The 15,135-nt window shown below is 47.2% G+C and overlaps 4 protein-coding genes across 11 annotated transcripts in view; 2 read left to right on the forward strand and 2 right to left on the reverse strand.

Moving 5' to 3' along the window:
- PIGZ (phosphatidylinositol glycan anchor biosynthesis class Z) overlaps positions 1-4,235 on the forward strand; it is a 37,395-nt gene extending 33,160 nt beyond the window's left edge. The window contains 1 exon segment of the mRNA XM_082458650.1: positions 1,062-4,235. Within this exon segment, the coding sequence (XP_082314776.1) occupies positions 1,062-2,629 (1,568 nt within the window). The 3' untranslated portion in view covers positions 2,630-4,235.
- Positions 4,236-6,521: 2,286 nt separating this feature from the next.
- NCBP2AS2 (NCBP2 antisense 2 (head to head)) lies at positions 6,522-7,270 on the reverse strand. Its single transcript, XM_082458721.1, has one exon. The coding sequence runs from the start codon at positions 7,266-7,268 to the stop codon at positions 6,969-6,971; it is 300 nt and encodes a 99-aa protein (XP_082314847.1). The 5' UTR covers positions 7,269-7,270; the 3' UTR covers positions 6,522-6,968.
- A 173-nt stretch (positions 7,271-7,443) lies between these two features.
- Positions 7,444-15,135, forward strand: part of NCBP2 (nuclear cap binding protein subunit 2) — a 32,617-nt gene continuing 24,925 nt past the window's right edge. The window contains exons 1-4 of one of the 3 annotated variants that reach the window (XM_082458710.1): positions 7,444-7,576; positions 9,501-9,682; positions 12,362-12,500; positions 13,101-13,168. In XM_082458710.1, coding sequence (XP_082314836.1) covers positions 7,499-7,576; positions 9,501-9,682; positions 12,362-12,500; positions 13,101-13,168 — 467 coding nt within the window. In that variant the 5' untranslated portion in view covers positions 7,444-7,498. Of the gene's footprint in view, positions 7,582-9,500; positions 9,683-12,361; positions 12,501-13,100; positions 14,743-15,135 lie in introns of those variants that run through there. The other 2 variants (XM_082458709.1, XM_082458711.1) reach the window with 2 other exon arrangements.
- The window catches only part of SENP5 (SUMO specific peptidase 5), a 50,081-nt gene continuing 42,533 nt past the window's right edge, over positions 7,588-15,135 (reverse strand). For all 6 annotated transcript variants that reach the window (XM_082458624.1, XM_082458621.1, XM_082458617.1 and 3 more), the window contains one exon: positions 7,588-8,221. In XM_082458624.1, coding sequence (XP_082314750.1) covers positions 8,210-8,221 — 12 coding nt within the window. In that variant the 3' untranslated portion in view covers positions 7,588-8,209. The remainder of the gene's footprint in view (positions 8,222-15,135) is intronic.

Below are 15,135 nucleotides of genomic sequence, written 5' to 3' on the forward strand. Positions count from 1 at the left end.
ATAGAGAGAAAAAAACTGCCAAAAGGCCGGAAGAATAAGGAGGAGAAGCAAAGAGCCTTAGACAACCAGCAGTGTTATCAAGTGTTAGATATTGTAGAGCTTGGAGCTAAGATGCAGAAATTAAGAGTTCATTTTCCTCACCCCCACCCCTCAGAGCTCTGGGACAGTGGGGCACACAGTCAAAGACTAGTCCCAGGCAGCAAGTAATTTTAATTACATGAGTATATTCTTAATTTTAAACATTAAGAATCATAGACAAAACCAGTCGCTTTTGACCATAACCACAGTTGCTCACTCCCTTCCCCCATTCTCACACTGGCTGTCCTGGGTAACAGTCATAATCACGGAGATGTGTTTTTGACTCTGACTTTGGAGACTTTAGAACTCAAGGAGAGGAATGGGGCCTCCCCCTGCCCCTCCTCATACATCCAGGACACACTGTTACCTCACTTCCCAGGTGTGGGCTGCGTAACAAACCATCACAGACCTAGCAGCTTAAAACTGGCAGCTCACAGTTCTGTAAATCAGAAGTCCAGCCTGGGCTCTCTGCTCAGGGTATCATAAGGTATGGGCTGGGCTGAGTTCTCGTCTGGAAGCTCTGGGAGAAAATCTGCTTCCAAGACGATTCTTGCTGTTGAACAAATTTAGTTCATTGAGGCTATGGAACTAAAGTCCCATTTCCTTGCTTGCTGTAAGCCAAGGGCTGCTCTCAGCTCCCAGAGGCCACCCACATTCCTTGCCAACTGCCCCTTCCACCTTTAAGCCAGCAAATCCTTCTCACCTCTGATGTCCTCTTCTGCCACCAGCTGGAGAAAACTCTCTGATTTAAAGGGCTCATGTGATTTTTGTCACATGCATCTGGGTGATCTCCGTGTCTTAGGGTCAGCTGACCCCTGTGACGTAACCTAATCACAGGAGTGAACTCTGTCGTCTTCACAGTCCCAGGGGTTATGTCCGGCATGTACACCAGGGGGCTGGAAAATCTTGGGGGCCATCCTAGGATTTTGTCCGTCGTATCCTCTGTGCTGGGACCTGGCTCACCTCTCCTTCTCTCTCTGCAGAGGACGTCCTGGGCATAAAGGCCGCGCGGCCCTGGGAGTTTCACCCCAGCAGCCCCTGCCGTACAGTGGTCTTCCCACTGCTGACCTCTGGCTCTGCCTTCTGGCTGCTCAGGCTCTGGGAAGAGTGGGGGCCATGGCCTGGCCCGGTGAGTGGCTATGCGCTGCTGGTCGGGCCCCGCCTCCTCCTCACTTCCCTCTCCTTTGCCCTGGACTTGGCCGTGTACCACGTAGCCCCACGCTGGGGGGCGGAGCGCTGGAACGCCCTGGTCCTGCTGTCTGGCTCCTACGTCACATTGGTCTTCTACACAAGGACCTTCTCCAACGCCATTGAGGGGCTGCTCTTTGTGTGGCTGTTGGTACTGGTATCCCCCCGTGTGACTGGGAGCTGCACGCCCAAGAAGCCTGCCCCAGGCCCGCTGTGGCACAGTTGGCTTCTTGGGGGTGTCATGGCTGCTGGCTTCTTCAACCGGCCCACCTTTCTGGCCTTTGCTCTGGTCCCCCTCTTCCTCTGGGGTACTTATGGAGCCACAAACCCCAGCCTCAAGTCGCTCACCAAGGAAGCCCTGGTGCTGCTCCCAGGGGCGACCCTCACAGCAGTGGGGTTTGTGGCTGTGGACAGCTGCTACTTCTCCAGTCCATCTAGACCCAGTACCCTTGTCCTTACACCTGCCAACTTCTTGTACTACAACCTGGATCCCGCAAACCTGGCGAGGCATGGCACACACGTGCGGCTCACTCACCTGGCAGTCAATGGCTTCCTGCTCTTTGGGGTGCTGCACGCCCACGCCCTGCAGGCTGCGTGGCAACAGCTGCGAGCCTGCCTCCAGGCCTTCATACAGATGGGCTTCCCAAGGGCACTGGCTGCCCGGAGCCTGCAGTCCAGCCCCAGGTCTCACCTCCTGCTCCTCTACTTCATGCCCCTGGCCCTGCTGTCTGTCTTTAGCCACCAGGAGGCTCGGTTCCTAATCCCCCTCCTGGTCCCCCTCGTCCTGCTTTGTAGTCTACAGACCCAACTGGCACCCCGCAAGGGCACCCTGGTCCTTTGCAATGCCCTGGGTGCCCTCTTCTTCGGCTGCCTGCACCAGGGAGGCCTGGTGCCTGGCCTGGGGCACTTGGAGCAGGTGGTTCGCGCTCCTGCGCTCCCGCGTGTACCCACCCACTACACACTCCTCTTCACCCACACCTACATGCCCCCACGGCACCTCCTGCACCTCCCGGGCCTGGGCTCGCCCGTGGAGGTGGTGGACATGGGCGGGGCTGAGGACCAGCTCCTGTGCCAAGCCCTCAGCAACCTCACCAGACAACCAGCCTGCCACGTGGCTGGTGGGCCGTGGCTCTGCCGCCTTTTTGTGGTGACCCCTGGCACCACCAGGTCTGCCATGAAGAAGTGCAGCTTCCCCCTCAAGAATGAGACACTCATCTTTCCCCACTTGACTCTGGAGGACCCACCGGCCCTGTCCTCCCTGCTGAGTGGGGCGTGGAGGTACCATCTCAGCCTTCACATCCTGGAGCTGGGGGAGAAGCCTGACAATATGACAGAAAAGCCCCTGCCCAAGACTCAGCCATAGGTGAAGGCGCTGCTCCACCTTCTAGGTAGAGAGCTGGGCTGGGACAGAGACCTGACTCTCTTCCTTCCCTTTCCCTTCCAGAATCCCCACCTCTCCTGTACACAGCCTTTGACTGCTCCACCTTCTGGGTAAACTGACACCCATCTTCCCTCAAAAACCAAAGATCTGACCAGTCACAGTCCTGATGCCAAGGTCCCCAAAGAACCTGGTGTAATCAATGACACAAAATGCCTGTTCCTGGCCTATTCCTTCCAGCCACTGTGATGTTTTAAATATATAAATAGCACCTGACTGTGAAAGGAGACAACAATCTCCTAATGACGTTCCTGAATGACTCCCCCCAAACCTTCCAGGATGCCTTACCTCTTGCTGTCATGACAACCCTTTGGCTTCCTAGATACCTGGAAGGAGGCAGTGTAGTGATGTAGAAAGAGCAGGTAGCTCATATTCAGAGGAGTTAGTTCTCGTCCCTGGTCTGCTACACACTGGCTACGTAATCTTAAGAAAGCCCCTTCCCCTCACCCAGCCTCAGTTTTCCAATCTGTACAAGGGATCAGAAGGTCTCTGAGGTGTCTGCCAGCTAACACTGTGTCATTCCTGGGTCTGCAGCACATGTTCCCTGGCCAGACAGGCATGTCTCTCCCAAAGCTCTGTAAGCACAGAAGTGGGTGTGCTGTATTTAACGGTACTTCAGGGCCTACCGTCTCAGCGCTTGGTTATTACCAAAAAAAGTAGTTCTGGAACTTTTCTCCCCACCCACTCTCTTACTCCTGTCCCTGAGAGAGGTGATGGAACGCTTCTGCATCTCACCCTTGAGGGATCAAGGAGCCCAGATGTTCTCCCTTCTCAGTTGGCCCCAGTGGGAATGGAGATAGAAGGCTCAGTCAGTATTTGGTGGCACTTGAGCACAAAACCTTAAATGTGGTCTGGTCACTCTCCAAGCTCAAAGCTTCTGTCTGAAGCCCCTTCACAGGATCGAGAGCAGGCCCCGGGCCAAACCCACACCCGCTGCCCTGGTGGAAGCCATCGCACCGGGGCGTGTTGCTCCTCACAGCACAGGGGCCCCCCCGCCTGGTCCGCTGGGAACACGAGGAGCTGTGGCACTAAGCTTGTCCTCGTTCTCCCTCCTCGCGGCCCTGCCATCTCATGAGAACAAGAGGCACCCAGGCCACTGAGAGCAGTATGCTGGAGGAGCACAGAGCAGGAGGCCAAACCTATACAACCGACCTAACCTGAGCGCTTTTCTAGTCCCGCCTTCTGCTGGCTAAAGCCTTGGGTCATCTTAAAGCTCCAACCACCACAGGCAAGCTGCTCTGCGGCGGTTGCTAGGGTCCTAGTGCCACACGTTCCTCAGGACTCCAACCCCGAGGGAGAGGAAAGTCAGTGCCATGCTAGTAAATGTTTAGCAACCCGTTCTCTAAGGGCAAACTAGCCCCCATTTGTAGTGCTTGCCGATGTGTGTGGTGTAAATACTCTCACCATGGCTGGTTTCAAACTACTAAAATGATGTTACTCAACCTGGGAGGAGATGCCAAGGATCTCTCTCCTGAGCTGGCTGTAGCACACTCCTGGATATTTCCCTCTTTAAAACTCTATAGTACCTGTTCATGATAGTTCATTGTTCTTTTGGTTGGTTTGTTACGAACTTCAGATTGGTCTTCCTACCTGTAGCGCTTAGCGTCATCTCTGGCACCCGACAGCACTTATTTACTCTGCAGCCAAAGATGGCTTCTCTGCCCAACAGATAAAACCAAGTGCCACCTTGAGACACCCCAGATTCGAAGGTCCCAAATTCCTCTGGGCTTCTTGGGACTTCTCTTCCCTTCCCCATTTGGGTTCACACCCCCAGAATTCCCTGCAGGAGCTGTTGGTGTAGCGGTCTGTGTAGACCGTAGTGGTCTGAGCGCTAACAAATTTGTCTGTTGGTGTCTAGATTTGTGTGGCACCAAGGGGTGATTTGGAATTGTCCTGCAGGATAGTGGAGTGAGTTACTTCCCTGCTTCACTTTCTGACAAAGCTCACAAGAGCCTGAAAGGTATGTTGGGAGATTGTTGCCACTGGGGGTGGTGGGAAGAATTTGGTCTGTTTCTTTAGTAATAGGGTACCTGGTGGGCTGACAAGCCACTGACTACGAACACTGGAGGCTTCTCCAACGAAGCGGGGAGGCATCCAAATCTCCTCTAGCTGGAGCAGAAAGGACCCAGTTCTCTCTCTCTGCTCTCAGACTCCTTTTACAAAAACAGAGGGAACTTACTTAGTTCCTGCACACTTCTGCCACAAAAAATAAACTGCCTTCATTTCTTGCTTTCTTTCCTTTCTTACTAAATGGCCAGCTTGTCTAGAAGCTTCATTGCTTCCTGCACTGCTTCTTTCTTTCTCTGCTAGTCTAGAAAAAGACCCAACTGTGAGTGTGCTTGTTTATGTTGAGGGTAAGGGATTGGGCTGGGGACTACTAACATTCTGCTGCTCTGATGTTCAGATTCAGAGACCAAGGAGTGGGATTGAAACCAATGAGGCAAACAAGGCAGTAGAATGAACAAGCTCCTCTGGCTCCTCACTGCCAAGGTCAAAGGAGAGTCCAGTGAGTTGCCTCTGGTCTGGGAGAGGGAGGACAGGAGGGTAGGATGCCAAATTAGAACTCTGTCATTAGGAGAGTGGGACGCTGGCCTCAGAGAGGATTAAATAGAAGCCCCTCTGATGGGAAGACTGGAGGATGGAATGCCAAATCAGAACTATGACCATTAGGAAAGTGGAGGATAGGCTGCTTTTGCTTCTCCACCCTATCCAGCTCCCTCTGTGACTATCAGAATGCCAGAGTATAAACTGGTCACCAGCCTAAAAGCTTCTTGGGCTTCGAGCTTTCTAGATTGCATGATGAATTGTGTAGCCTGATTAGAGACAATCAATGCATACAATGGATTTCCGAATCATGGGTCTGTTAGCTGGAGCATAGTCTTTAGAGTGTATCCCAGACCCTCTAAAATAGGAACAAGGAATCCAGGTAGCTTGTTCCATGGTAGGCAGTTGTCCTAACGCCCAGTGATGATGGTGGTTGGTGGCAGGGAAGGTAGGCATTGAAGGTCAGGGTAAATGCTGCAGGGTAAATGTGATTAGGGACTTGGGCCCTGGAGTCAAACACCTGTATTCACATTCCACTCTGTAAGGCCTTGGGCAACTTAAGAAGTAGCCTTACACTTCCTCATATGAAAGTTGTCGTAAGGAGTGAGATAACCCACACAGAGTGCAATTAGCAAGTGCCCAGTACAGAGTAAGTACTCAATATGTGCTAACTAGTATTACGATGGGCCTACAAGTCCCCAGGAATCCTAATCCACCTTGCCAGAGAAGTATGGCGCACACACTGAAACCATGGGTAATGAGTCAGTCCATTTCACCTGCCTTCGCTAATCAAGGTCATTTTAAGACTCACAAGGCCTCCAAGCAGCACACAGCCTAAACAATAAGATGTTTGATGGAGCTGTTTTCCAGGAATTTGCAGTTGGCTGTGTCTAGTTCAAGCTCTGGGCATGCTCCTGACCTTTTGACATCACAGGGCGGAAAACTCCACCGGCAGAGGCAGATGGTGCTAAGAGCCTCCATTTTTCAAGCTGTAGATGCATGTGGCTTAGTTACACCTGTGCAGAACTACAATTACCACACCTTTCTCCAATCACCTTTCCCCACGCTCCCCACGGCTCAGGCCGCCCTCCTTCTTTATTCTTTATCCCCAAAATACCCGAAGCCCCTTGCCTTGGGGAAGACAGATCTGAGACTAGTTCTCCTCCTCCCTTGGCTGCCTTGAGAGTTAACCCTCTCTTTGCTGCAAACCTCTGCATCTCAGCGTTTGGCTTGCTACGCATGGGGCAAAAGAACCTTGTCCGGTAACAATACCCATTACTCAGCTCACACATTTAATCAGAGGATTTTGGCAACTGCAGGATTGTCTTTTCATCCAGGATCTCCCCTGGAAGTAGTGTCCTGCTATATCAGTGCAGCATCCATCACTAGTTTTAGTCCCATTTCAGAGGGCAGACCCTCTTTCCGGTTGTACTTTGGTCCATGGCTCTCTGCCCGCGCGGTGTAGCAGGGCCCAGCCTATCTTTATTTCTGTCAGGCTTCGGGGGCTTTCCTCATACGCCGTGTCCCGTCCGATCACAGGTCTTCCTTCACCAGGGGTGTCGGTTTGGCCTGGGCTCTCTGATGAGCGGGACCTCTGTAGGCGGACCATCTGAGTCAGGATTCCAAGCCGTGAGCAGTGTCCGGGATGACTTCTTAGCGCCGAGGCCGGTGTCGAGCCCAGAAGGGAAAGCAGGCGACCTCGACTCGGCCTGGCCTGGGTTTAGGGGTTTGCTCCCGGGCCCTTCTGGCTACCTGGTGGTGGCCGCGGGCGTTCCCGGAGGCTGCGGCGTAGCTCCTGAATGAAGGTGTCTCTGAAGCGGGCACCGCGGCGGCCCAGAGAGCCCGCGGCCCCTGCCGCGAGGGCTCGCAGGCGCCGGGCCGCGTCCTGCCCGTGTAGCTGGGCCTGCAGCAGTGCAAAGGCGGTGAGCTGCGCCGCACGCCGGATGGGCCGCGACTCAGAGAGACGCTCCACCAGCTGTGGGCTGTGCAACAGGGCGGCCAGCAGCCGTCGTAGAACCATCCTCGGAGCGTCCCGGAACCCCGAGCACGCTGCTCTCGCTTCTGATCGGCGACGCCTGACTACGGACCACGTCTGCGCCGGCGCCGCCGGGTGACGACACTGCCGCGCTGGGATTGGAGCACGGGATTTCGAGTTTCCGCAGCAGCCTCCGAGCGTTTCCGGTTCCGCTTCCGCCGGGGCGGCTTCGTTATTCTCGCAGTGGCGGTGTCGTCGGCCGAAATCTGTGCACTATGTCGGGTGGCCTCCTGAAGGCGCTGCGCAGCGACTCCTACGTCGAGCTGAGCCAGTACCGGGACCAGCACTTCCGGGTGAGGCAAGCGGGGCAGCGAGAAGGGGAGGCCCCGGGCCAGAAGGCTGAGAATTGGTTTGCTCTTGTCTCATTGTGTCGTCTCCCATTCCCTGGTATCCCGAAACGCGAAGGGAAGCCTCGGTGCCTGCTGAGGAATGGATGCTGAAGGGGCATTTGGATATCACTGAATCCTCTTCTCTCGTAGGCAGGGAATTTGAGGCTCGCTCTCACATTCCCTAGCAGCCGCTCCCTGATCCCCGGGGCAGTGCAGACGGGCGGCAGTAGTAGTGGCGTCTCACGTTTTACCGAACGGTGCCGCGGGAAGGTGACTTTGTGATGAGGGGAAGCGGTGTCTTTTTGACACGTGGAGCATGTGGAGGCGCCATCCTGACCCAGATACCGGGGCTTTTAATTATTTAAAAATTTTCAGTTACATCAGCCAAACTGCGCTTTGGCGTTTCGCGTCCTTTCCTTGGGCTAGTTAAACGGCCCTCCACAAGTTGTACGTGGTGAGTGGCAGACACGGTTGAGCCCTGCCTCTACCTTTAGGGAGCCCTTGGAGTGTGGAGGGGGACCAGCATGTTAAGGGTCTGGATGTCAAGATCGGAGAACTGCTGGGTTTCAGAAGAGGGAAATTTTCGTTTGGCCTAAGTCATAGCAGATTCTGTGGGAAAGGGGGAGGCTGCAGATATTAAAGGTGGGTTCTTCAGTATTAGCAAAGGCGGGGATGGGGTGGAGGTGACACTCATTAACTAGTGGTTGTTTAGTAAATTTGTATTGAGTGCTGTTGCTGAAGCCTTCTGCTAAACCTTAGAGAGGGAAGACAGTTTCCACACCCTAAGACTTCATAATCCTCTAGGGATTATGGGATTGTAAATGGAAAGACTGTAAATGTACAGATTTACAATGGAGGTAAGTAATCATAATCTAGGCAGAAATGATGAGTGGAAAGGGAGGGGCTGTGAGGATTCAGAAAATTCCCTGTGACGGGGAAGGGAGGGGTCACATACAGAAGAAGGTAGGTGTGGAGAATGTTTAAAATGCATTAGTAGGGTAGGGAAATGGAAATTTGAGGTCAAATTGAGAAAGATCTTAGATTTTCACTCAGTCTACTGTTTTTAAATGGTTACTGTATCCCAGGCATGATTTTTCATTATATCACTTTTACAGGTCTCATTACTATAGAAAGTTCCACATCATAACCATCATGAATTTCAAGCATCCTGCAAGATTAAAACAGTGAAAGGATTCAACTTTTGCTGTTGTTTATCTCTGCAGTCTAAAGCCTATAGCTTCATTTAGATAGTAGTAAGATACTGTCTTGTAGAATTTCTACAGTGTTTCCTGAATGGGATCCACATTATTATCATACCTTAAATAAGTACTTATACCAGTTGTCCTAAACTGTAGGCTGTTTGGTGGGACATGACTTACATATGTGAGAAAAGAAGAAGGAAAAAGGAAAATGCTTCTTGACCATTATGTTAACAAATCAGTAACAGCAGTAATAAAGTGAATCTACTTTATTTAATGTCTCATTCCAGAGTCCTGAAAAACCTATTTTTAATGTATCGTTAAAATGACTCTTGTCCTGTGAACTTTTAAGGAAGTATGGGATTGGGGATAAGACTAGGTTTGGATTCCAGCTACAATTACTGATTAGATGTGTGACCCTGGACAAGCTACTTAACTGTCTTCCCTCAGGTAGGATGAGGATAATAAATTAGGACCTACTTCATTCAGCTCTGAGAATTAAATGAGACTTCCATACATGGAGATCTGACTTGCAGTCAGTCCCTTGATTCTCCCTAGAGGCAGACATATTACCTGTTTCTTGTGTGTGGTATCCATGTATATTCATACTTTTAAAAAATATAACTTGGAGCATACACTTCACATTGTTTTATGCCTTTCTTTTTTCACTTTGCTCTTGGAAATTCTAGGGTGACAATGAAGAACAGGAAAAATTACTGAAGAAAAGCTGTACATTGTATGTTGGAAATCTTTCCTTTTATACAACTGAAGAACAAATCTATGAACTCTTCAGCAAAAGTGGTGACATAAAGAAAATCATCATGGGCCTGGATAAAATGAAGAAAACAGCATGTGGGTTCTGCTTTGTGGAGTATCCTTCCTGTGTGTTTGATGTAGCTATTGGCCAGAGGTGGGGCCGAGAGTGGCTGGTACCCTGTTTTACAAGATGAGTGATCCGGATATTCGTTGATTAGCATCCCTACACTTACCTCTGCCTCTCCTTCCTTCTGTCCAATGTGCCTGTACTCTTACACTGGGAAAGCTAGTAACATTAACATTCTTTCTGAAATCCATTCTTTTTTCATAGTTAAGAAAAATAATATTTGAAAATGTATATGCTTATGGTGTTTCAAAAAGTCCAAAGAGCGTAGTGAAAATAAAAGCCCTATACCATTCTAAGTCCAGAGACAATCAGTTATGAATCTCGTGGGTCTTTCCAGAAGTAATCATATGGATGTGTGGTAGCGTACTGCATGCACCCATTTTTTTTTTTCACCTATCTTAGAAATTGCTTCATGTTAGCATATGTAGGTCTACCTCTTTTTAAAACAACTATATAGTATTTCATTATGTAGATGTATATAGCTTGATTTTATAGGTCAAAACCAAAGCTATATTTACTTGTGAGCATTTATTCTCTCCCTGGAAACTCTCCAAATATTGGACCTTCTGGATTTATCCTTTGATGTTTTGTTTTGTTTTTTAAATATTTATTTATTTATTTTATGGCTGTGTTGGGTCTTCGTTTCTGTGCGAGGGCTCTCTCTAGTTGCGGCGAGTGGGGGCCACTCTTCATCGCAGTGCGCGGGCCTCTCACTATCGCGGCCTCTCTTGTTGCGGAGCACAGGCTCCAGACGCGCAGGCTCAGTAATTGTGGCACACGGGCTTAGTTGCTCCGCGGCATGTGGGATCTTCCCAGACCAGGGCTCGAACCCGTGTCCCCTGCATTGGCAGGCAGATTCTCAACCACTGCGCCACCAGGGAAGCCCTGATGTTTTGTTTTTTAACTAATATTTTTCGGTCATTTTGTTTGAGAAGTTTTCCAGACCTGATCTACCGTGTCTTTTGAATTTTCTTTTCTGTGCCCTGAATTGTTTCTTTTGGTTGCATTTATGCCGTAAAATTTCCTTCAGTTTCTGGTGATCCCTGGGTTTCTGATTATAATTAGGGGAAAAAAGACTGACTATGTGGATCTAGGCAGAACTACTTTTTTTTAAAATTAATTAATTAATTAATTAATTAATTTGGCTGCGCCGGGTCTTAGTTGCAGCACGTGATCTTTGTTGCCGCTCTAGTTCCCTGACCAGGGATCTAACCCGGGCCCCCTGTGCTCGGAGTGCAGAGTCTTAAGCACTGGACCATCAGGGATGTCCCCAGGCAGAAGTTCTTAAGTTGCTGCCTTGCCTTTGGGACATGTGGGTTTCTCAAATGCTAGAATGAAAAGGGATTTTATTTGGCTTGTTAATGTTAAAGACAATGCCCTAGTTCCTCCAGACAGTTCAGATCCCTATCATTTTATTTTTATTTGCCTGGGATTAAATGCCTTTCTATTAACAGGTCTTTTTCCCACATAGTGGCTTCTCTTGTTGTGGAGCACGGGCTCTTGGTGCATGGGATTCAGTAGTTGTGGCTCGCGGGCTCTAGGGTGCAGGCTCAGTAGTTGTGGCGCATGGGCTTAGTTGCTCTGCAGCATGTGGGATCTTCTTGGACTAGGGATTGAACCCGTGTCCCCTGCATTGGCAGGCGGATTCTTAACCACTGCGCCACCAGGGAAGTCCCAGAAGCCCCACTTTTGAACCTATTCCCCACTTTTGATTTCGGTATCTGATTTCTGGATTCTGCAAGCTTCTTCCACTCTTCCTTCAGATACGAGGGACGAGTGCCCAGGTTTTACTTTTGCCTCTGGTGGCAATAGTGTAAAATAGTTCACAGGGGACAGAAAAGGCAAAGAAAATACTAGATAATAACCAGTCTGTAAGAACTGGAGTGTTTTTGCATCTGCCTTGAAGGTCAGAGATCAACAATCATGACGGCAAATACCTGAAAGAAAGGCTACCGTTCATTGTTAGTGTTTTTTTCCTCAGTTTGCCCTTTAGCATTCATTTCATTCAACAAAAAATTATTGAATGCCCACAGTGTGCTAGGCATTGTGTAGATGCTGACACTGGAATTTCAGTGTTTCCCTGTGTAATTAAAGACAAGGGGAAAAAGTCCAGATCAGTATTTCCTAAACCCAGCTAATAATCATAATTACTTACAGAGATTTTTTTTTTTTTTTTAATAGCACCCCAAAGATAGATTTAGTAGATCTGGTTTGAAACTACTAATGTGAGTGATATTTTGAGTGTTTCCTTACAATGAAATGCAATGGCAATTCATATGTACCATGACCTCTTTTTAAGGTTCTTGAATATACAGCTTCATATTTCAGGGAACCCAAAGATGCTATTGTTTTCTTGGATAACAGTTCGTGGTTAAAACCTGCACTGAACATATTTTATATTTTGCAAACCAAAATATGGAGACAGTGGAACCAGATACTTAACAGGATTATCCAAAAAATCATCGGTGTAGCCATGGATAAGTGTCATTTTTGACTGCTTCTGGACCAACCTCAAATAGGCCTGTGCAAGCCAAATGATTGTCTTTGAACTCCATCTGGTTGGATTAGTTTTTGTACTTTTTCTTAACTCAGCTTCATTTAGATGTTGCTTTCTCTGTTTACAAAAATATCTGGAGAAATGCTAATTCCTTAATAATTATAATTAAGATACTATTCAAGAGCAGATGCAGAAAATGCCATGCGGTACATAAATGGAACTCGTCTGGATGACCGGATCATTCGCACAGACTGGGACGCAGGCTTTAAGGAGGGCAGGCAGTATGGCCGTGGGCGTTCTGGGGGCCAGGTATGCAGAAAGGTTCTCTGGGTTCAGCCTTTGTGTGGGATTCCAGTCCTAAATGACAACTGTTTTGTCAATTTGTATTTGCTCTTTTGAAAATAACTTTGTGCCTATAACCTTGGCTTGAAGTGAATCTGAAAACCACCCATTGGGGTTGGTAAATTATTTTTACACTTGATCTTAGCCAAAAGGCCGAGAAGCGATGGTAAATTATTTTTAAAAACCATTAAATAGTATATTCTCTACATCACAAGCAACCATTACTGGACTTCTGCTAGGGGCTAAATGTTCTTCACCTGCCAAGAGTGTTGAACAAAAGCAAAACGCACTAAAATGACTTACATTTTTATTTTAAAATAGTTTATTCTTTGCAACGTGCTATCGTTGAATGCTGAGTATGAACCTGGTGTTTGGTAAAACACCATTAGGTAGTCTTAATTTTGCAGGGCAGTTGAGCTATATTATCAGTTGCTTAAAATTATGTTCTGTTCTGCTTGAAATGTTCACATCATGACATCTGAAAAGACTTAGTTATTTGACACATTTTAGGAAGCACGTTTGTTATACTAATCTTCTCTATACTGTAACACATTCTTTTCAATTAAGGTACGAGATGAGTATCGTCAGGACTACGATGCTGGGAGAGGAGGTTATGGAAAACTGGCCCAAAACCAGTGAGTGGTGAGAGCCCCATCATGAAAAACTCACTCCTTTGGCCTGTTGAATTTGATGTGCGTTCCCAAGGTCTGCGAACCTGCCTATTTTTACCAAGCTTTATTTAATATGTCTCTACTGAGCTGCAAGGCTCTTCATGGTTTTCCACTTAAAAAATTATTAAAGGACAGAATCCAAAAGAATGCCTTTAATTCTATAGTCTTAGCATCTTGGTTGTGTGTCAGATTACCACAATGATTTCTGTTATCGGGTCAAAAATCGTGTTCCTTAGCAACAGACTTCATGTGTAATGTTGCTCTATCAGCCAAAACACACTTCTTTTAGGAAGATTGGAAAAAAAATTTTTAAGTGTTTACCATGTTTGCATCTAAGTAGGTTCATGGTCATCCCATGGGGCCTGGAATTACTATTTTTTAAATTTTAAGTTTGCATGAGATAAAGTTTAATAAGTGGAGTTTTGCTATGTAATGTAGCTTTACTCTAAATTAGGAATAGATTTTGATAACTGAATTTTTTTCTATGTTGAATTTTAATCTCTGAAGGCAAACTTAAGAGTCAAGGGAACTTCCTAAATAGTTGGTAAGCCTTAGACAGTCGCAGGGGACACCACTTCTTACGTGCTTTATATATCAGGAAATTAGGTCAGGACTTGAAGGGTATTTACTAAACTCATTTTTCAAAATATGTGTTTTAGCTAACGCTAAAAAAACCAAGGGTCTGTATTACAGGGAACCTCAACTACTCTAAGGGCAAGGGGGGACGCTGTCAGTAGGAAATGGGGAGGAAATATCAGGAGATGATGTGCGTTAAACCAGTGCCTTGACATGATGAAGGTTGCTGTGAGAGCCAGCAGATCTATTTTTTTCATTTTCAAACTGATCTTTTGGGAATTGAGTGGGGTTGTTTGTTTTGTTTTTAAAAGAAGAGCTTTAAGATCAAGAGAGAATGCTTAACAAAAAAATCAGAAATACTTCCCTCGGGAAATGTTTTGGCTCCTTCTCATACTGAAGTCTGTCTTGTTTTTTCCCTAACTAACTAACTAACTGTGCTGAGTTTCAGAGCCTGGATAGTGAGCTGATGGTCTCCACAAAGAAGGGAGTCTGGAGGATTTATTTTGCATTTGTAAGGCAAGAGAGAATTTCTCTAATATCATGTGAACTATTGCTCATTTTAAACTGGTAGTCGTCTAATTTTCCCTGATGTAAGTGATATTTTTTCATCTAGCAACAAAGTATCTCCTAATTTCCAGTAGTTTGTGAAGTTGGGGCTGAAGTATCTCAATTGAACATCTTTCATGTTACAGTAAGTGTACGTTTTCTCAAATTTAAACCGGCTATTTGAACTTTAAAAGATCTCTCTAAATTAGTTGTATTTAGGAAGACATTTGCAAATATCTAATTTAATGAGGACATACAATTCATTATTAAAGAAGTCTTTTTACACTGTAGTTTGAATTAATGTGTTTTATATTTTGCAGTAAAACGTAACTCAGATTTCTATAGGCGTTAAAACCACAGTGGTTCCTATTTGAATTGTCTTCTGTAACAGATTTCAATAAAATTGGACCAACTTATTATTGTCTGTTTCCTCACCGATAATGACATTGAAGTGCTCTTTACTCTGGAATACATTCTGGGGGAATCTGTGAATAGTATGCAGAATTTGCATGTCCATTTTAATTTGACTTACTAATATGGTAGCCACTAGCCACATGTAGCTAATTAACTAAATTAAAACACTCATTTCCTCAGTCAGTCACATTAGCTACATTTCAGATGCTCAGTAGCCACCCGTGGTTAATAGATAATGGAATTTGTAGGATGCAAATACAGAACATTTCCATCGTTGCAAAAAATGCTACTACTGGACAGGGTGGGCTGCTTAGAGCCCACACTGGTCACTGTTAATAGAGGAGCCTTGTCGTGACTGGTATGTCACTGGGAAAAATTACTCACCAAACAGTACA

The sequence above is a fragment of the Balaenoptera physalus genome (genome assembly GCF_965194825.1).
Source record: "Balaenoptera physalus genome assembly, chromosome: 4".
Lineage (NCBI taxonomy): Eukaryota > Metazoa > Chordata > Mammalia > Artiodactyla > Balaenopteridae > Balaenoptera > Balaenoptera physalus.